Here is a 17061-nt window from a genome sequence, read left to right on the forward strand (position 1 = left end):
TCTGTGAACCAAGAAGTGGGCCCTCACCCAACACTGAAACTGCCTTGAACCTGGACTTCTAACCTCCAGGAATGAGAAATGAATTTCTGTTGTTTATATACCACCCAATCTGTGGTATTTTGTTGTAGCAGCTTGAAAGGACTAAGACAAGATGCTTACATTTTGGGATATTTAAAATTTATTTTTTAAATTTGTTTTTTATTGAGTTAACATTGGTTTGTAACATAAGTTTCAGGTGTGCAACATTATAAGTCAACATCTGTATGTAATATATCATACCTGCCACCAAAGTCTAGTTTCCATCCACCACCATACAACTGCACCCCTTTAACTGGTTCACCCTGCTTATTGTTTTTCTGATTTTTTTGGTAAGACATAGAATGGTAAGTAATCAAGTTGTTTGTGCTTATCCTGTTGCAGTTATCTATTGCTGCATTCATAACCAGCCCAAACTTAGCCTCTGTGTACTTGGAGCCCATCGGTCAGGAAGTCTGGAGAGGCTCGCTGGGCTGTGGAGCCTGGGAAGGGTGGGGCAAGGGGGCATCATCGATGCAAGTGCCTCTGCGTTGCCTCTCAGCGTTACAATCTCAGGGGAATCAGGCTTCATGGGGGCAAGAGCTCGTCTAGCAAGCCAGGCAGGAGCCTAGAGCCTTCTTTGCCCAGCCCTAGTATCGGGGAGGGGACACATGCCCCATCTTGTGACGGAGGAAGGTCATAGTGTTTGCAGCCTTTACAAAAAAGGCTTGTCCTTGTATCTCTTTGTGTTGTCTGAGTGAGCAGATAACTGAGACCCTAGAGCTGAGGGGAAGGAGCTGGGGGTGTGAACTGTGTGCCTGGTCCTCCTGCTATTAGTGGGTAGGAGCATGCGGCCATCCACTCCCTCCGGCCATGCACACGACACCCCTGACTCAGCCCTGCTGGATGCGGTAAAAAGCTCATGAGGAAGATCACTCATCCCAACACAGCAGGGCCATTTCTCCAAATAACAGGACGGTGGGTCAGGACCTTCCATCCACATGAAACCTAGAGAATCTCTCATCTCAGGGAGAAATGCCAAGAGTCAGAAACTGAAAATCAATATGAAAGATGGGACTATAGTTAAATGTTCCTCAATCTCTGGGTAAGTTTTGTTATTAAAAGAGGCTCAGTCTGAGGCCTGGGTGGGCCAGCCTTCACTCAGTGGCTGTACCAGACCCTCCTGAGATGCGTGGCTCAGAGTCAACTCTCAATGACCTGGTTGCCAGGTTGAGTCCTGTAGGTGCTGAGGACACACCTAAAAAATAATGAGAAGCAATCTAGAGAGAATCTAAATACAGTGCTTTTAGGACCAGCTTTAGCGACTCTCATATTGTATATGTATCTTTCCTAAGATGTTAAGACATTTTTAGAGTTGATACGTTAGGCTTGCCATTTTTGTTAAATATTTAGAAGTGTTTTTAATAAATGGGCAACCAATGTTTCAGGGTCGGAGAAATTTTACTGTGTTATAGCTATTCATTTTAATTTATCAACTGAGTTGGAGTGTGACTAGAGAATTATTTATTACAATATACAATTTATTAATATCGAGAATTTATTGAACAATTAGCATGAAAAACAACTACCCCCGTGTAGCCAGCACCCTGCTTCAGCATGAAATACATGGGGCCGCAGTGTTGAAAAGTGGGCCCTGGCGCCTCCATCTCAGGAGCCAGCGTTCCAGGTCCTGAGGTGTGCGCTCCTGGAGCTTGCAGCTCCTTGTCTAGAACAAGGGGGTGACAACTCCATCAGAAGAGAGTAGACAAAGCGCTTTATGAAATGCATTTTTTTTCCTCGTAGACCAGACAGATGTCGAGAGTCCAAATGCGTGGACGGGCGGATGGCCTGGACTGTGCCGGGGCCCGCGGCACAGTCTCCACACTGGAGACGCTCATGAACAGCACCTTTCCTACCGACGACCACGGAACTCGACACCCCTCTTACCTATTTGGAGAGATAAAGAGCAAAAACACGCTGCTTTGCTAACTGAAAATAACAGATCCTAAAGCTATTCCCAGGACACCGTTCAGCTCAGTTTAAAGGGCCAAGAGGGAGGAGAGGAGAAAGAATAGACACACCAGAGTGGGGTCAAAACAGAAGGGCGGCAGGGCAGGCGAGAAAGGGCCTGGCAGGTTCTTTCTGTGTGAGAGAAGAACTTACATTCAGTCACATTCACTCATTCACTCTTTCACTCACAGTTATATGAATGGCGACGACTTTGTACCACCCAGTAACACCCTCCTGCCCTTTGTAGTAGACCCCGCCGCACCCCAGCATCCACTGGTCCATCCAGGTTGCCTTCCTGCCTCTTCATTGCTGGGCCCGGCGCTGCCCTGTGGATGGGGAGACCACAGTGCTTATCCACCCACCTGTTGGGGTGCACCTGGCCTGTGTCCTGGTTCTGGCGACACCGGTGCTGTGGACGTTGGGGTGCGAGTCTCTGCTTCCATCTCTTGAGTGTAGATGTGCTCACCTGAAGCTTGGCCCAACCAGCCTGATCATGTGCAGCTCTGCATTTGGGGCCCAGTGGCTGCCCCGAAGAAATGACTCCTCTCTCTCCAGGTGACCCTCAGGTATGGGAGACCCATTTCTGGAGCACGGCAGGCGACGTGGTTTGCCTCTGTCCCAAGCCCCTTGGCCCCTTCCCAGGGAATGTGCCAGCCACCCACCCCCCTGCCACCACAGAGGCTCTGGTAACCCAGATGGGCATCATTTGTCCCTCCCTGTGGGAACGTGCTCTTTAGAGCAGAAACTGTCTCCACAAATACGGATGCTCCTCAACTTATGATGGGGTAACATCCCAATTAACCTATTATGTTGAAAATATCATAAATTGAAATTGCATTTAATATGACTAACCTCTCAAACATCATAGCTTAGCCTAGCCTGTTTTAAAAGTGCTCAGAACACCTACATTAGCCTATAGTTGGGAGAATCCACTCACTGCCTCTGCCCAGCATCACAAGAGAGTATTTTCCTTCATGTGATAGCCTGGGAAAGGATCAAAATTTAAAATTTGAATCATGGTTTCTATGAGCGTGTACAAGGGGAGGGACCAGAAAGAGCCCTAGCACAAGCCTAAGCTCTGCCTTTCACTGTGAGCCTCAAGGACTTTCCAGGTGTTTTCGGGAGCACCACCAACAGCTGCATCTGTGAAAACTCACTCCATCCACACCTGCGCATCACACACCTTCTGCTTGGACGCCGGCTGGACTGGTGGGGGCACAAGTACTTAGAAGTGCTGTCTCCCAGGGGTCCTGACCCCCAACACCAGCCCCCCCCACACACACACTGCTTGGGCTTGGGTAAGGATTGCCTGCCTCCCTGGTGTGTCTAGGTCCCTGGACACTGGACAGGCTTGTGGAGAGGGCCTGGGGTAGACTCAGCCTGGTGGAAATAGAACCAGGAGAGTGGCTCCCAGTTGGAGGAACACCCATTCATCCAGCTATGTGCGGGGCAGGACGTGGGTCTCAAAAGACTTGCAGTCCTTGGGGATGCAGAAATCTCAGCGAGCTAAGGCCTATGCCCTAAGTCTACAGGCTGCCCCTTACCACAAAGGAGGATGGGGGCGGGTGGCACCACAATGAAGAGCCTGCCGTGCTCTCTGGAGATGTATTACCTTATGGGAAAAGGTCCAAGCTATGACCATGTGCAGCCAGGTGGCTTGGAGGACCCAAGAGCAACAGCCTCTTCCTCAACAAGGCTTCCATTAGCCTTGGCCAGCATCACCACTTCATTGTGTGATGAGGTCACAAAAGAGTTTGTCCTGGGAAGGCACCTGGAAAATAGGTTCTGGAATAAAGGGTGGGTTCAGAGATGGGGGTGGAGGGTAAATAGAAAGAAGACTTGAGGCTAGGGTGACACAGAGTAGCAAAGAGATGACCAGGAGGACAGCATTCAGCCTTGAAGGCAGGGCGGAGGTGGGGCGAGGCTCTGGGACTGGAGCCTAAGGACCCAGGTCCTGATTTGCAAGGTCTCCCAGGGTGAGAGGCCAACAACCAAGGTTGCTCTGGGCCCTGGGCCCAGCAGGCACACATAAATAGATGATTGAAAAAAATTATAATGTCTCTCAAGTCCGGGCCCCATCTACTATAAGGTGCACCAATCCTGCTTGAGCCCCAAGGGAAAAGGCCTCCAGTTAGACTGTGAACCCTTTTGACTGAGACGTATCCCGACTTCAGAGATGCTGAGATGTAAGGAACTCTGGGCATCTCAGAATGGTTGACACAGGTGGCACATCCTCATCTGTCTCCGATGGAGGTCTGCATGGCAGGAGCCATTCTGGTGAGTCCAGGGAATTTGGGTGGGGGGGGCGTGATGCGGGGGTCGGCCACTGGAAGCAGAGGATTAAATGCTTACTTTGTGCAATTGAAAACTGATAGATAAAGGATGTCGACAATGCCATTCCTCTTTATAATTAAGAAGATAATTTAATTACTGCTATTAAAACTTAAGCTTCTCCCCTATGTGGGCTGCTTTTAACAAAATACCTCTGGTTCTGCTGTCTCCCACTCACAGACCTGGCGGCAGTTAAATAGACGCCGAGACTCCAGAGCTTCATCTCCTGAGCCATCTGGTTTGAAGTAGTGCGACAAGCAGGAAAGGGAATCGAATCAAAGGCACGGCTGTGTTTTTTTAAATACAGAAAATGTGTGAGGTAGACCAGGAAACAATTCTATCCTCCCCTCCCAGGGCTGAGTGCCACCACTGGGCCACAGGGCTGTGTCCCCCGCCTGCTCCTTTGCTGGATGCAGAAGTGGCTTTGAGGGGTGAGGGTGGCCAAGGGTGAGGTATGTAGGATCAGGATGGACAGACACATCAGATGCCTGCTTCCTGCCGTGGGCAGGCGTCAGCACCACACCGTTAAGGGGAAACCAATGCACAGGCCCCAGGAACTAGCGCCCAGCTCCATTTTGGGCTGCACTCCTGCCACCCCTGGAATCATCCCTTTCATCCTAGAAGAAGCTCTTTGCCCCCACCTTTCCTCCCTCTGCCTGCACCCGGCTCCGCTGGCTCTGCCCTCAACAGCTGTAGCCCAGGGAGTTCTCCAGTGCTTTGATCTGCAGCACACCTGGAGATCAGTGCCTCGTGCTCACCCAGCCGTCATCATATGGGTCCCACACACTGCAGGCTTCCCTAGCCAGAGGGAAGGGGGGCTGGAGCTCCCCAGAGCAGAGTCTGGAGCCCCACAACCACCAGGACCCCCCTCCCTCGGTAACTCTAGGCTTCACCCTCCCCTCATCCTGTGACCAAATCTCATGGCCTCTGTACCCCAAATGCTTCCTGGGGAAAGACTGTAACCAGCCCCTCAAAGATGTTTGCCATGTGAGACCTGTGACCATGTCTGCCTACGTTGTATAGCTCCCCTGTCATTGTCATTTCGGGTGCCTTCCCTTTGTCCCTGTAAAGGCGTGCAGTGTCACCAGCTTTACTTCAGTGGCAGTGCAAGGGAGGGTCCTGATCCAGAGCATTCTTGCACCATGAGACTGTGGACAAGGCCCTGTGTTCCATGGGGTTGTTAGAGCTCCCACATCTTTGCTTCTGTGAGACTTAGAGGAGAGGAGGCAGCAACTGTGGGGCTTCAGAGTGCCTGGCACTTGGCGAGTCCTCCAAAAACACCAGTCGTATGTGTCGGGACATCCTAACAGTCAGGGCAGAGTTTCCCAACCCTTCCTGGAGCTGGGATGTTTAAGTCGCAGATGGAGGCTCCACGGCTGAGGTGAACAGTGTAGCAGGCCTGCCTGTGGCTCTGAGCTGGACTTCCTCCTCTGAAAACAGGGAACTGGGCTGCTGGGGGCTTGTCCCACCACACCCCAGGGCCCTTGGGTTTCTTAGACACCCCCATGTGGGACCCAGAGTGGTAAAGGGACCCACCCCTCCTCCACTTAGTCAGGAAGGAGTTTACCTATTTCACATGTTGGACATCTATTGTTTTGAAGGGCTTCGAAAGTTGAGGAGACTGGGGTCCCTGGACCAGAAGATCCCTGAGGTCCTCTCTAGTCCAAATTCTTGTCCTCCTGAGTCCTGGCAGCTGGGCACCTGAAGACAGGTGATGGGAGCGAAACGGCCTCTGGGCCAACTGAGGGACCCAGAGGAAGGCGCTATGGGGGCATCCAACAACTGAGGGGTGAGCCTGTGAGAAGGAGGGTTGTACAGGACCCCTAAGCCCTGCACAGCATAGAGCCTCGTAGAAGAGGCACGCCAGGCATGTTCGAAGAGGAACCCAAAGTGAGGGGAGTAGAAGTGAGGAGAAGACGGTCACAGAAAGGAAGCTGCCAGGACAACTGCTTCACGAGGAAGTCAAGAACTGTCCAGGGGTGGCTGCCCAGGGGAACGTCAGCCTGACTCGGCAGCAGCCAGACAGCTCCTGCAACTGGGGGTGCTCACCAAGCACTCGTTTCAGGAATGAGTGACCAAGAGATGGCCCTAGCGACTTTCTAAAATGCAAAAACTGGTAACCCAAACCAACCCTTTCCTCACCTCCCCTACCCCAGGATGCAAGGTAGGGTGACAGCAGCCTACTGAGGTGATGCATGGCCCGCACAGCAGGACTACCTGGAGAAGGCAGCCCTACCCTCAGTGCTGAGCATCACAGCATCCATCCTAGAACAACCAGGTGCCCTTGACAGAAGACCGGATGCTGGTTAACAACAAGAACTGCTGAGTGAGTGACAGCATGGACCAGCCTCACAAAACAGTGTGGAGCAGAAGCAGCCAGGCCAGGCCCCCTGCTGCACGACCCCATTTATGAGAAGTTCTTAGCCAGGCAGACTCATCTATGGGGCAGAGGGGAGAAAACTATGCCTTTGGGGGCTATCACCCCCTGCAGGGTGAGCCCTCATCTGCAGTGTCCAGCACTCACAATGCAGCCAGGGAGGAATCTAATGTTTAATTTTATTCTATATTTGTTCATTAAAATGTAAGCAACCCCTTGTGGCTAGGGGCCACCATGTTGGACAGCAGCATATGGCTCTTCATCTTGAATGGGTGATGGCTGTGGGAGGCGGTCATGTGCACAAGACTGGCAAGCTGCACACTGAAGATCCGTGTGCTGGCTGCGTCCTCTCATCGGCAAACACCAGCACCATCATTAATTCAGAGAGGCACTTCTCTTCAATTCAGCTTTGAAAAAAAGCAAAATGGAGATCTCGCCAACTGTGGTTCTCACCCCCTGTCCCGACCCCATGGCCTGGGTGTGGAAAGTGTGGGGAGGGAGAGGGAGGCCTGAGAATCACAGTGAGCCCCAGAGGGGTGCCCAGCATTCACAGGGGACACTGGCTCTGCAGGGCCAACCACAGCCCATCATTCCTGCAGGCCTTCCCGTAAAGGAAGGGTGCAGGTACATTTGTAGTGCACATGTGAAATAGGCAGCCCCCAGTGGGGAGCCCACTGGCGCAGGCAGCTCACCTAGAGGGACATCTGCAGTGTGGAGTGGACAGGTGTCCATCAGGGATAGGTGTCCAGAGCTGCCCTTAGGAATGCATCCCTGAAGCTGTGTCCACAGAGCCTTCTGGCCACTTGGGCAGATGCTGCAAGAGTCTTCACACCTGGTAGTAGATGCCCCTGGAGGTCTGGTCTTTTTTTGTGGGGGGTGGGGGGGTGAGTCTGGCTCCAGAGTTCACCCCTCAACAGCCTTTGTCACTCACTCCCTTCGTAGACCTACCTCATATAACCACTTTCTGCCATGCAATTCAAAGACCTCAGTCACTTCATACCCCCGGGGCAAAAACATCTGGGAAGAAAGCATCCAGTCCAGGGCAGACATCAGGAAGTGCCTGGCAGTGCCCTCGCAGAGGTGGGACCAGGCTGCCATTGCCACAGACACACTGGGAGAGGCACGGAAGGGGGACAGAACCTCAGCCACTTGCATTTCCCGTTCATTTGTGTCCAAGTTAGCAGCCTTGACGTTGACCGGCTGTCAGCTTTTCCTGCCTGGACTCAGGAAGGAAGGGATCAAAGGGTTCCTCTGGCCCCCATCCCTGGTGTTGAGTTATTGGGGAGAGGTCCCTCCCCACCTGGCCTGGGAAAAATGCTTCACAGACAGGTTTCAAGATGACTCATTACCACTGTCATTGTGCCCCCTGTCCAGGTCACTCCATGGGGACACTCACAGTGAATAGAGTCAATAAACAGGGGAAAACGCAGGCCAAGGCTAGGGCCAGCCAGGGGAAATGCTAGACTGAGAGCAGAAATGCCTGTTTTGTCTTTCCTTAATCAGTCAGGGCTTCTCCCTTTCCAGTCCCAACTGACAATGTACCGTCCTGTCATTCCTAGCTTTGCGGAAAAGCATGGAGGACCAGCATCGTTCCTGAAAAGAGGCCCGGGCCAGGCCCAAGTTCTAGAAGAGGGACGAGAATTTATAATAGGCCGGATGCACACCTGGGGCTGGGCAGAGCCCTGGTACCTACAACCTGGGAGCGATTCGGATGAAGCCACTAGGTGGAAGCAGGGTGGTGGATGCGCGAGCAGGGCCGGGAAGGGACCGGAGCGGAGCGGAGCGGGTGCTGGGAAGAAACCGAGACAGGCAAGCCAAGGGAGAAGCCGCCAAGGGAGAGGACTGAGAGGTGTGGCCAGGAAGAGGATCTGGAAGGGGGGTCCGGGAGCACTACCGTACGCCCCCACCTCCGTCCAGACCTCGATCTGCAGCCTGCAGGGATTGGGGCTGGGCAGACCTTTAAGAACCCGAGTTGACCGGCCTGGCTCTCCCCGAGATCCCCTGTGCGATCTAACTGCTCGCAAATAAATGGACACTCAGGCAGCTTCCAAAAGAGGCGAAACCGTTTATCATGTCAGCGCCGGCGCGGTATCTACAGTATCTACAAATATCTACAATTATCTACACCGCCTGCAGACGAGGCTCTCAAGTCGTCTACACTGCAACTGCCGGCCGGCCCGGGGGGTCTGAGTGGGGTGGGGGCAGGGGTAAGGCGACACGGTCTCGCGGAGAACAATAAATATCACTTCCTTCCGCGCTGACCGGGCGCTTTGGCACTGGCGGCGCGGCCCGTGGCTGGGGGTGCCCTCGGTGGCGCCTGGGCTGAGGAACCCGGTCCTTCGACAGCACTCTGGTGGGAGGAGGGTGGAGGACCCCATGGCTGCGAGGCTGGGGGACGGGGCCCGCGGTCGCCCGGGGCTGGGGCGCGTTCTCTGCCAGCCTTGGAGCTTCTCGGGCCCGCGGGCAGGGTGGCCGCGTTATCTGGGACAGTAGTCGTAGGACCCGGGCGGCGCGGCCCCAGTCGAGTACATGTTGGCGGCGGCGGCGGCGGCGGCGGCGGCAGCGGCGGCGGCAGCAGCGGCCGGGCTCACCGCGTGGTGGTGCGGGTGCGGGTGCGCGTGGTAGCCGTGGCTGCGCAAGCCCGGCAGCGGGTAGGGTGCCGGCCGGCTCTTGGCCCCGAGGTAGTGGTCGTAGGCGGCAGCCGGGTACTTGTAGGGGTGGTGGTGCAGCGGCTCCGAAGCGCCGGCCGCCTCCAGGCGCAGCTCTGGGTGCGGGGGGCTGGGCCGGCCTCCGGGCGCGCCGGGCAACGGGACGAGGCTGCTGGCGCCTCCTGCCCCAGGCAGCGCGGGGCTCAGCACACGCGCCAGCAGCGGCGGCGGCGGGGGCGCCGGGTCCCCGAGCACGGGTGGCGCACCCGCGTCGCGCTCGAATTCTCTTCGGGCTTCCGCCGCGTCTGCGGGGAGAGCCGACGGATGAGCGCGGGGGCCGTACCGCAAGGTGGACCCGCGAGAGCCCCGCCGGCACCGACTGGAGGAGGCGCGAGGCCGCTCTCCTCCCTTTCTCTGCGATCAAACCCGAGACCTGGGCCCTCCCTAGGGGCCCGCGCCCCTCCGCGGGCTGCAGGGCGGGCAGCAGGGCGGGGCGCAGCCGTCGGGCCCGGCAGGCGAGTGCGCTCTTGCCCGCCGCCACGGCCGTTGTGCAAACGGATCGAAGGCCGCGAGCGCCCCTGGGTCGCAGGTGAGGCCGGGCTCGGCCGCCTGCCTGGGGCAGAGCGCACGCTGGGCTGCGGTCCGGATCCCACGACCCCGGCCCTACCTTTCTCCGCGCCGTTCGGCTGCGTGGGGGAGGCCACGGGGTTCCGAGAGCGCGCGAAGGCGCTCATGAGCGGCAACGCGCCGGGCCGGTGGTTCCGAGGCCTGTGGGAGGGAGGCAGGCGGGGGGTCACGGGGCGCCCTGTCCAGGCGCCCTGGCGCTCACTGTCACCTTGGAGGACACTCACCAGTCCTCCGGGTCGCAGTCTCGGAAGCCTTTGGCGAAAGGGTTGCTGGCGATCTTGAGCTGCGTGATCTGCAGAGAAGCCGGCTCTGAGCAAGCGGCTCCGAGCCCCTGCGCTGGGGGCCATAGGACCTCCGCAGAAGGGAGGGGATTGTTAGGCGGGACTCCCCAGGAAGGGCCCCTCTACTCTCCGCGGACAGAAATCGGCTGACAGCTGCCCCCTCCCCCACGGAGGTTGTGCCTTTCTCCTGCAGCGGGGTATCAGCGGTGCCTCCTTTCTCGTTAAGGAACCCTTTGCCGGCCCCAAGTGATTGGGATGAAGACTCTGCGCCCCTGGCTGGGATGGGAATGCGGTCACCTCCACCCCCACCCCTCAGTGGAAGAGAGCAGAGGGGCACCCTAGGAAACTCTGTAAACCTCGGATCAGGCCCCTGCCGGGGAGTTTCCGGAATAGTTTGGAAAACAAACTTTCAGGCTGCAGTGACAGTTATTGCTTGAGAGGTCAACCTGATAGGAGGCCTGGCTGTCCTACAGCAGAGAGGAGGGGGCTGCTTAAGGCCCTTGGGGGTGGGGTCCCCAGCTTGCAGGTCCAAACTTTGTTACGCAAGCAAGGACTGAAAATTGCACCCCTTCCCAGCAGTGTTGAAGGTGCCGGGCACCAGGGCCTCACCCGGTGGTTCTGGTAGGCAGTGACTGCAGTGAAGCGTGTCTCCTCGAACACGAAGGTTTTGAAGTTCTCCTCAGCATATTTCTCGCTGTCTTTTCGCGGGTCCACATAGACCACATGGAAGCGGGGCTGGTATCTGTGCATGGAGTTGAGAATAATCTGGAAGACAAGATGGTGAAGTGGGAGCTAGGAAATGGGCCAAGCAGCGAACATCCCAGAGAACTTGGGCAAAATCCTTAACTCTCTAAATCAGGCCTGGCCACGGGGCCTAAGCGGAGGCTGAGACTGATTGGGGGCAAACAGGAAAGATGCTCTGAGTGACAAAAGATCAGGACTTAGTTTCTTTTTCCTTAGGTCCATGAGAATTATTTCAACCCCCATCACTGACCTGGATTCCACAAAGCCTCCTGCCCCTACCCCCACACATGGCCCCATCATCCTTTCCGCTTAAAAATCTCCAGCAAAAGAGGAGGAGTGGGAGTGAGGGAAGCAGGCGACCCCTCTCCTAGGCCCGAGGCCCACCAGGTCCTATGAGCCCCTGACCCCTGATCAGAGGGGCCTGCTCTCCGTAGCCTGTCCGTCACCCACACCCTGAGCTGCCCATGCTCTGCCCATGGCTCCAGAGGGCCTGCACGGGGGAGGGGGGTTGCTCACGTGGCCGTTGTCATCCAGCAGGTTGTTGGTCAGCTTGAGCTTATCGAAGGACACAATTTGCTTCATCCACTGTGCACCCTTGGCAGGTGAGTCAGGGTGGTAGTGTACTCGGCCTGGAGTGGCAGGGTCCGCCTTCCCGGCCACCAGCCAGGAGGAGCTGTGGAAGGCGTACCTGGGGAGGCACCAGAGCATGGGGTCATGCCATGTGATAGTTTGCTGAGTGAACCCCAAAAGTGCCTCTGATGAGTCTTCCCCATGGGTGAAATCGAGGTTTCTGTTGCCACACCCGCTGGGAGCTTTTCAGAGAAGCGTTGTGGAGAAAACATAAAACTCCTTCCTCTCCCAGTACACAAGACAGCAGGAAGCCAGGCACAGAGAAGGGAGGCTGGGCTCTCAGAGCCACATTTCGTGGCATGCGGGTCTGCCTGTTCTGGGCCTCCCTGCTGGCCCTCCAGTGTCGCTGGCTTGGCAGGAGCCTGGATTTGGCTGAGCAAGTAGCCTTGGGCACAGGGCGGACCAGTTCTCTTTATTAATTGCTGTTAATTGTCCAGGCATTTAAGGCCCGCCTTGCATAATCTCTCCCAGCCACCCCACCTTTCCTGCCCAGCTTTGGGGCCCAGCATTCCCTGGGTATGGGGGAAGGGGACAAGGTACCCACACTCACCTCAGGGGAAGAGACAGAAAGAAAGGTAGGAAGCAGGGCAAGGGGGCTGTCTACAGGGCCTGGCTTCCTCAGGCCAAGCCAGCCCAAGAGTCCTAGGAGCTTCCTTGGGCCCACAGCTGGTGTATGGGGGGTGAGGGCGAGGAGCAGCCTGTGTGACCTCTTGAGGGGAGTTCCTGAGAACCTCTGGGGGGTGGCATGTGTGGGTCTGGGGTCTGGCAGAGTGGGGAGGGATCAGGTCATGCAGGGTTAGGTGGGGCAGCCAGCACAGGTGCCTGGGATCACCTGGTCACTAATGCTGTGGGCTGCAGCCTAGTCATCACCAGACAGGGACCCATGGCTTCCCAGGGCACCCTCCCAGGTCCTGTGGGGTGCTCACCGGTAGCGCTTGTCGTCCACTGGCACGAAGTCCATGAGGAGCATGTAGTCAGCCATGGGGTCCATGCCAAAGAGCTTCACTTGGAAGGTGGGGAACATGCGCCTGGGGGCGGCGGGGTGGCAGGTCACCTCAGGTGGAGAAGGGCAGGGCCAGCCCACCTTGCCCAGCTCAGGGAAGGGTGGCCTCCCTGCCGGCTGCTGCATTTGGTGACCTGGCCTCTCCATTTCATCTCCCTTCACTCAGCTGCTCTAACTCGACTAGGCCGCTGCCTAGCTGAGGGCAAGATGGGCAGCAGGGAAGTCTCCTGCCCCTTTTTGAAACACAGAAACGGCTAATTCAGCGGTAGAGCTGAACCTCCATGCCCCAACCTCAGCCCATAGCTTCTTCTGCCACCTTTGCTTTCGTGGACTGAGCCTAGCAATTGCCAATTTCTGCCGTTCCGCTCTTTCAGAGCTAGCCTCAGCAGGCAACACCGGAGCGACAGGGCTCAATCCCAGCAGTTCTCAGCCCTCGGCTGAACTCCCGATCTAAGCTCCCGGCTCGAACAAAGTGAAACCGGCGGGGTAGTCTGTGTGATTCTGAGAAGTCCCCGTTTGCCCTTTTGACTGGGTCTGCAGCTGCTCCCCAATTCCTCGGCAAGACCAAGGCCTTGGAGCCCACAGCCCCAACTATGCCCCGACTCTGAGCCCCTGCCTTCTGCCCAGTGGTGGAGTCTCCCTACCTTCCTTGGGGACAAACCCAAGTTCCTACTCCCCTCAGCATAACCCCAACACGCAGCTACTCAAGGTGGACTTGGCTTGTGTCCTCGTGGTCCCTAGTTCTCCCTCCCTTGGACTGCAACTTGATGACCAGATCCGGCTCTTAAAAGGGCATTATGCCTCTGGGCCCTGGAGGACAGCACCAGGCCTAGCCCTCCAGCCCTTCCTATGGCTTCTCCTCACAGGCAACTCCCTTCAGGCAGGGAGCAGAAAACAGATGCCATGAAGCTGGCCCTCCTGGACAGGACTGCCACCCCCACTGCCTCTGCAGGCAGGAGGGTGCTGCAGAATGCTGGCTCCAGCGGTAAAGCCTGGCCACCGTCAAGGCCCTTGCCGGGCTGGCCTGGACGGGAGGCCAGCACACAGTCCTGGGGAGTGGGGTGAAGGGGGGCCTGTGTGCCCAGGACAGCAAGGAGAGCCTGGAAAAGAACCATGGAGCTGGAGCTGAGCACGGGCCCCAGGTTCCCCCAGGGAGGACCGCCTCAGCAAGAAAACAGAAACCAGGAGAAGGCTCTGCAAACAGGCCCTAAACTCCTCTTGGCCAGGCGGACACGGAGCTGGTGTCTCCGTGTGTACATTAGACACAGCCCGGCACCCGCCTTTGTCTGCTGGTCAAATCCGTTGCATCGAAAAACTTGTTCCCCTTCTCCCTGCGCCCTTACAACAAATACAGGCCAATTGGAAAGCGGCGGGCCCCATCGGCATAGCCAGGCCCCACAATCATCCGAAATTTAGGCCTGAGAAAACTGGGTGCAACTTCCGCGGAACAGCATAGTGTTTTCACGAGTCTTAATTCTCTCCTAAAAATTTCCAGACAAGTGCCCAGCTGCCCCTTCTTTATCTAGTCCCGATAGACTGAACTGCGGAACCAAAGACCGAGTTCCCTTTGAGGTGGGATCCACTGGGAGCCGGCTGGTGGCGCGGCCCCTTGCAGACGGCTGCCTTCCCCCCATCCCGGTGTGCTGCGAGCCGGCCCCTGTTTCCGGCGGCGCCGTGTCCTGGGGCTGCGGGTCGGGCAGCAGGTCCGCGGGGCTTCTCTCTGCCGCCTTCCCAGCTTCCCGCGCCGTCCCCTCCCGCCTGGCACGCTAGGCGGCTGTCGCTGGAGCCGGGACGCGGAGAGCGTAGGAGCCGGCCCGCGCCGAGAGGGGCCCGCAGGTGGCCGGGCCGCGCCCCGCACCCCGCTTCTCGGTCCCGCTCGCGTGGATCGGGCCAAGGCGCGCTGTTGAAGACCAGCGCCACGTGGGGGAGGGTCGCAGCGGGGAGAGGGGCGCCCTGACCTGCCGGCCTTGGTGACGATCATCTCGGTGCCCAGCTGATTGAACTCGTCCCATAGCGCCTTCATCTCCAGCTGCACGCTCACGCTGGCCACCTTTGCGTTCTTCTTCACCGGCGCCTTGGCGGCGGCCGCGCAGCTGGCCCCGGGGCCCTCGGGCTCGGCGGCAGCGCTGGTGGCGGCCCCGGCGGCCGGCGCGAACGGGTAGGCGTGCGGCGGCGGGCCCGGGGCGCCCGGGGCGGCGGCGCACGGGTCGTAGCGCGGCGGCGGCGGCGGCTCGCGCGGGCCGTAAGGGTCGGGGCCCGGCGACGCGGCGCCCGGGAAGCCCCCGGCGGCCCCCAGGCTGCTCAGGCTGCTGGCCGTGAAGGCTGCAACGTCGCAGAAGTGCGAGAGCTGCGTGAGCCACGGGCTGGACACGGCGGAGATCATGACCCGCGGGCCGCCGCCGCCGCCCAGCCGCCGAGGTGAGCGCTGCCCCGCGCCCCGGGCCGAGTGGCGGGCGCCGCGCTGCGCCCCGGGCCGCGCCGCCCCACACCGCGGGCCGGCCCCGAGGAGGCGCCCCGCCCCGCCCCGCCCCGCGCACCCCCCCACCCCGCCACCGAGACACGTTTCCTCCCCCTCCCCTTCCTGCGTCTCCGTCTCCCTTTCTCCCTGGTTCTAGCCTGCCTGTTGAGGCTGTTTCGGTCTGGGTCTCCCCTGACTGCCTGGACTGGTTTCTAGAGTGGTGGCTGTCTGTTGCCCTCGTTTGTTGCCTGCGGGTTACATCTTCCTTTCTTTTCTCCTGGTTTTCTAGTTGATGCATCTTTGTCTTCCTCGTTTAAATTTTCCCTCCTAATCGTATTTCCTTCTTCCACTATCTCTTTCGTTTCTCTTTATTACTGTTTGATTTTCTGCCTCTTCCTCTTTTTCCTGTTATGTCCCACTCTTTTTTTTTCCACTTAATTTTTCATCACTCTTTGTCTTTCTTTTCAGTCTGCTTTTTTCCCTCTTATTTCTGTATGTCCTTGTTATTCATGGTTTTTTCTCTTTTTTAAAACACAAAACGTGAAGTCTAATTTTTTCTTTTTAAAATGACTTTACTTAAATTTTACTTCACTTTCTTCTTGCCCTTTGTTTTTTTTTCGTTCTTCTTTTTCCTGCTCTCCTTTTGGGTTTTCTGTGTTTTCTTTCCTTTCTCTCCTTTTCTCAATTTCTTCACCTCCTGGCTGCCTCACCACTTTCTTTCCTAGTCCTGTGTTCCCTGACTCTGGCACTCTCCTGTTGTGCGACTTTCATCCCACCTCTCCGAGCTCTAAGCAACCTCTGCTACCTTTCTCTGATCCGCCTCTCTTGTCCTTCCCGGCCTCCACTAGCCCTCTTCTGGGTCTATGTCTGGTTGTGTGCGGGTCTCTGCAGCTGGGTCCCCAGGCTGGAGGGTGCACAGGCTTTGGGCAAGATGCCTGCCCTTCCTCTGCCCCAGAGTTGAAGCTGGAAGCCTGGATCCCACTCTGCCAGAGCTCCCCGCCACCCGCTCTGCGCCCGGGCCCTGCCAACCCTCTTTGCTGGGGTCCCACGGCAGCAGAGGCAAGGGTCTGGCCGGCGGTAGGTGTAGACGCATCGGGGAGGCTCACCTTCCATGTCTCTGGTGACGGTGCTGAAGTGCATCCCGGCCGGGGATTCCAGGAGCCGGTGAAGCTTCACCGGGTCGGAGGACCCGGGGCCCAAGCGAGCGGTGCGCTCTGCGGCCTCTGCTGCAACCAGAGAGGCGATGCTGAACGCGCTGGCCCGGGGAGACAGCGGGCTCCGCGAGTCCATAGGCGCCCGGCGGCCTGGCCGGCGCCGCCTCCGACTGCGTGCACCCAGCCGCACCGAGGCCGGCCCAGCCCACGGGACCCGGGGGCGGGAGCCTTTGGTGCCACTCATAGCCACAGCCGGGCCCAGGGGATTATGGCGTCACAGCCCCCCACTCCTGGCCAGTGGCAGCCAAGGGGCCCAGTCGGGTGGAGCTCACTGGGAGCACAGGGCCTTTCTGCTTTTCAAGCTCCTGGCCCCTCACCTCTGCTCCCAGGGACCTCCATGACCATCGCCCTTCGAACATCCCACTGCTCCCACCGAGGCTGGGGTTCCCTCTGTATGGTAAAGCCACTGTCAGCTTCTACAGCCCCAGAGGGGAGGCGGCTATACCAGGAGCGCCCGGTCCCAGCACACCGCAGCTGAGCACCGGTAAAGCGCCGAGGGGCTGCCTGGGCCCGGCCCTGCCCCTGCCCTCAGCCCCTCCCGCCTCCTCCTCCCTGGCTGCCCCTGCACCTGGGTGAGGAGAGGGCAGTTCGGGCTCCAGCACTGGCGGCAGGCGGACAACCCCAGGGCCGTGGTGTCGTCCTGTCCTCCGGCGCAGCAGAACAGGACCCAGCCCAGCAAACACCCCCAGCCCCCTTCAGTCGGCTCACTGTCCTGACTGGGGA

General features: G+C 57.9%; 1 protein-coding gene and 1 long non-coding RNA gene across 4 annotated transcripts in view; one reads left to right on the forward strand and one right to left on the reverse strand.

Annotated features, from left to right (window-relative positions):
- Positions 1 to 603: 603 nt before the first annotated feature.
- The window catches only part of TBX1 (T-box transcription factor 1), an 18876-nt gene continuing 2418 nt past the window's right edge, over positions 604 to 17061 (reverse strand). The window contains exons 1-9 of one of the 3 annotated variants that reach the window (XM_039872879.1): positions 16231 to 16450; positions 14625 to 14988; positions 12590 to 12691; positions 11550 to 11721; positions 10899 to 11054; positions 10233 to 10300; positions 10049 to 10149; positions 7426 to 9686; positions 6901 to 7140 (exon numbers count right to left, since the gene is read on the reverse strand). In XM_039872879.1, coding sequence (XP_039728813.1) covers positions 9211 to 9686; positions 10049 to 10149; positions 10233 to 10300; positions 10899 to 11054; positions 11550 to 11721; positions 12590 to 12691; positions 14625 to 14988; positions 16231 to 16414 — 1623 coding nt within the window. In that variant the 5' untranslated portion in view covers positions 16415 to 16450 and the 3' untranslated portion in view covers positions 6901 to 7140; positions 7426 to 9210. Of the gene's footprint in view, positions 666 to 6900; positions 7141 to 7425; positions 9687 to 10048; positions 10150 to 10232; positions 10301 to 10898; positions 11055 to 11549; positions 11722 to 12589; positions 12692 to 14624; positions 15063 to 16230; positions 16451 to 17061 lie in introns of those variants that run through there. The other 2 variants (XM_039872881.1, XM_039872880.1) reach the window with 2 other exon arrangements.
- On the forward strand, positions 619 to 6980 carry LOC120610512 (uncharacterized). Its single transcript, XR_005654951.1, has 2 exons — positions 619 to 4302; positions 4537 to 6980. It is a non-coding gene; the product is annotated as an uncharacterized LOC120610512 (long non-coding RNA).

This window comes from Pteropus medius, unplaced genomic scaffold, assembly GCF_902729225.1.
Source record: "Pteropus medius unplaced genomic scaffold, Ma_sr-lr_union100, whole genome shotgun sequence".
NCBI classification, from domain to species: domain Eukaryota; kingdom Metazoa; phylum Chordata; class Mammalia; order Chiroptera; family Pteropodidae; genus Pteropus; species Pteropus medius.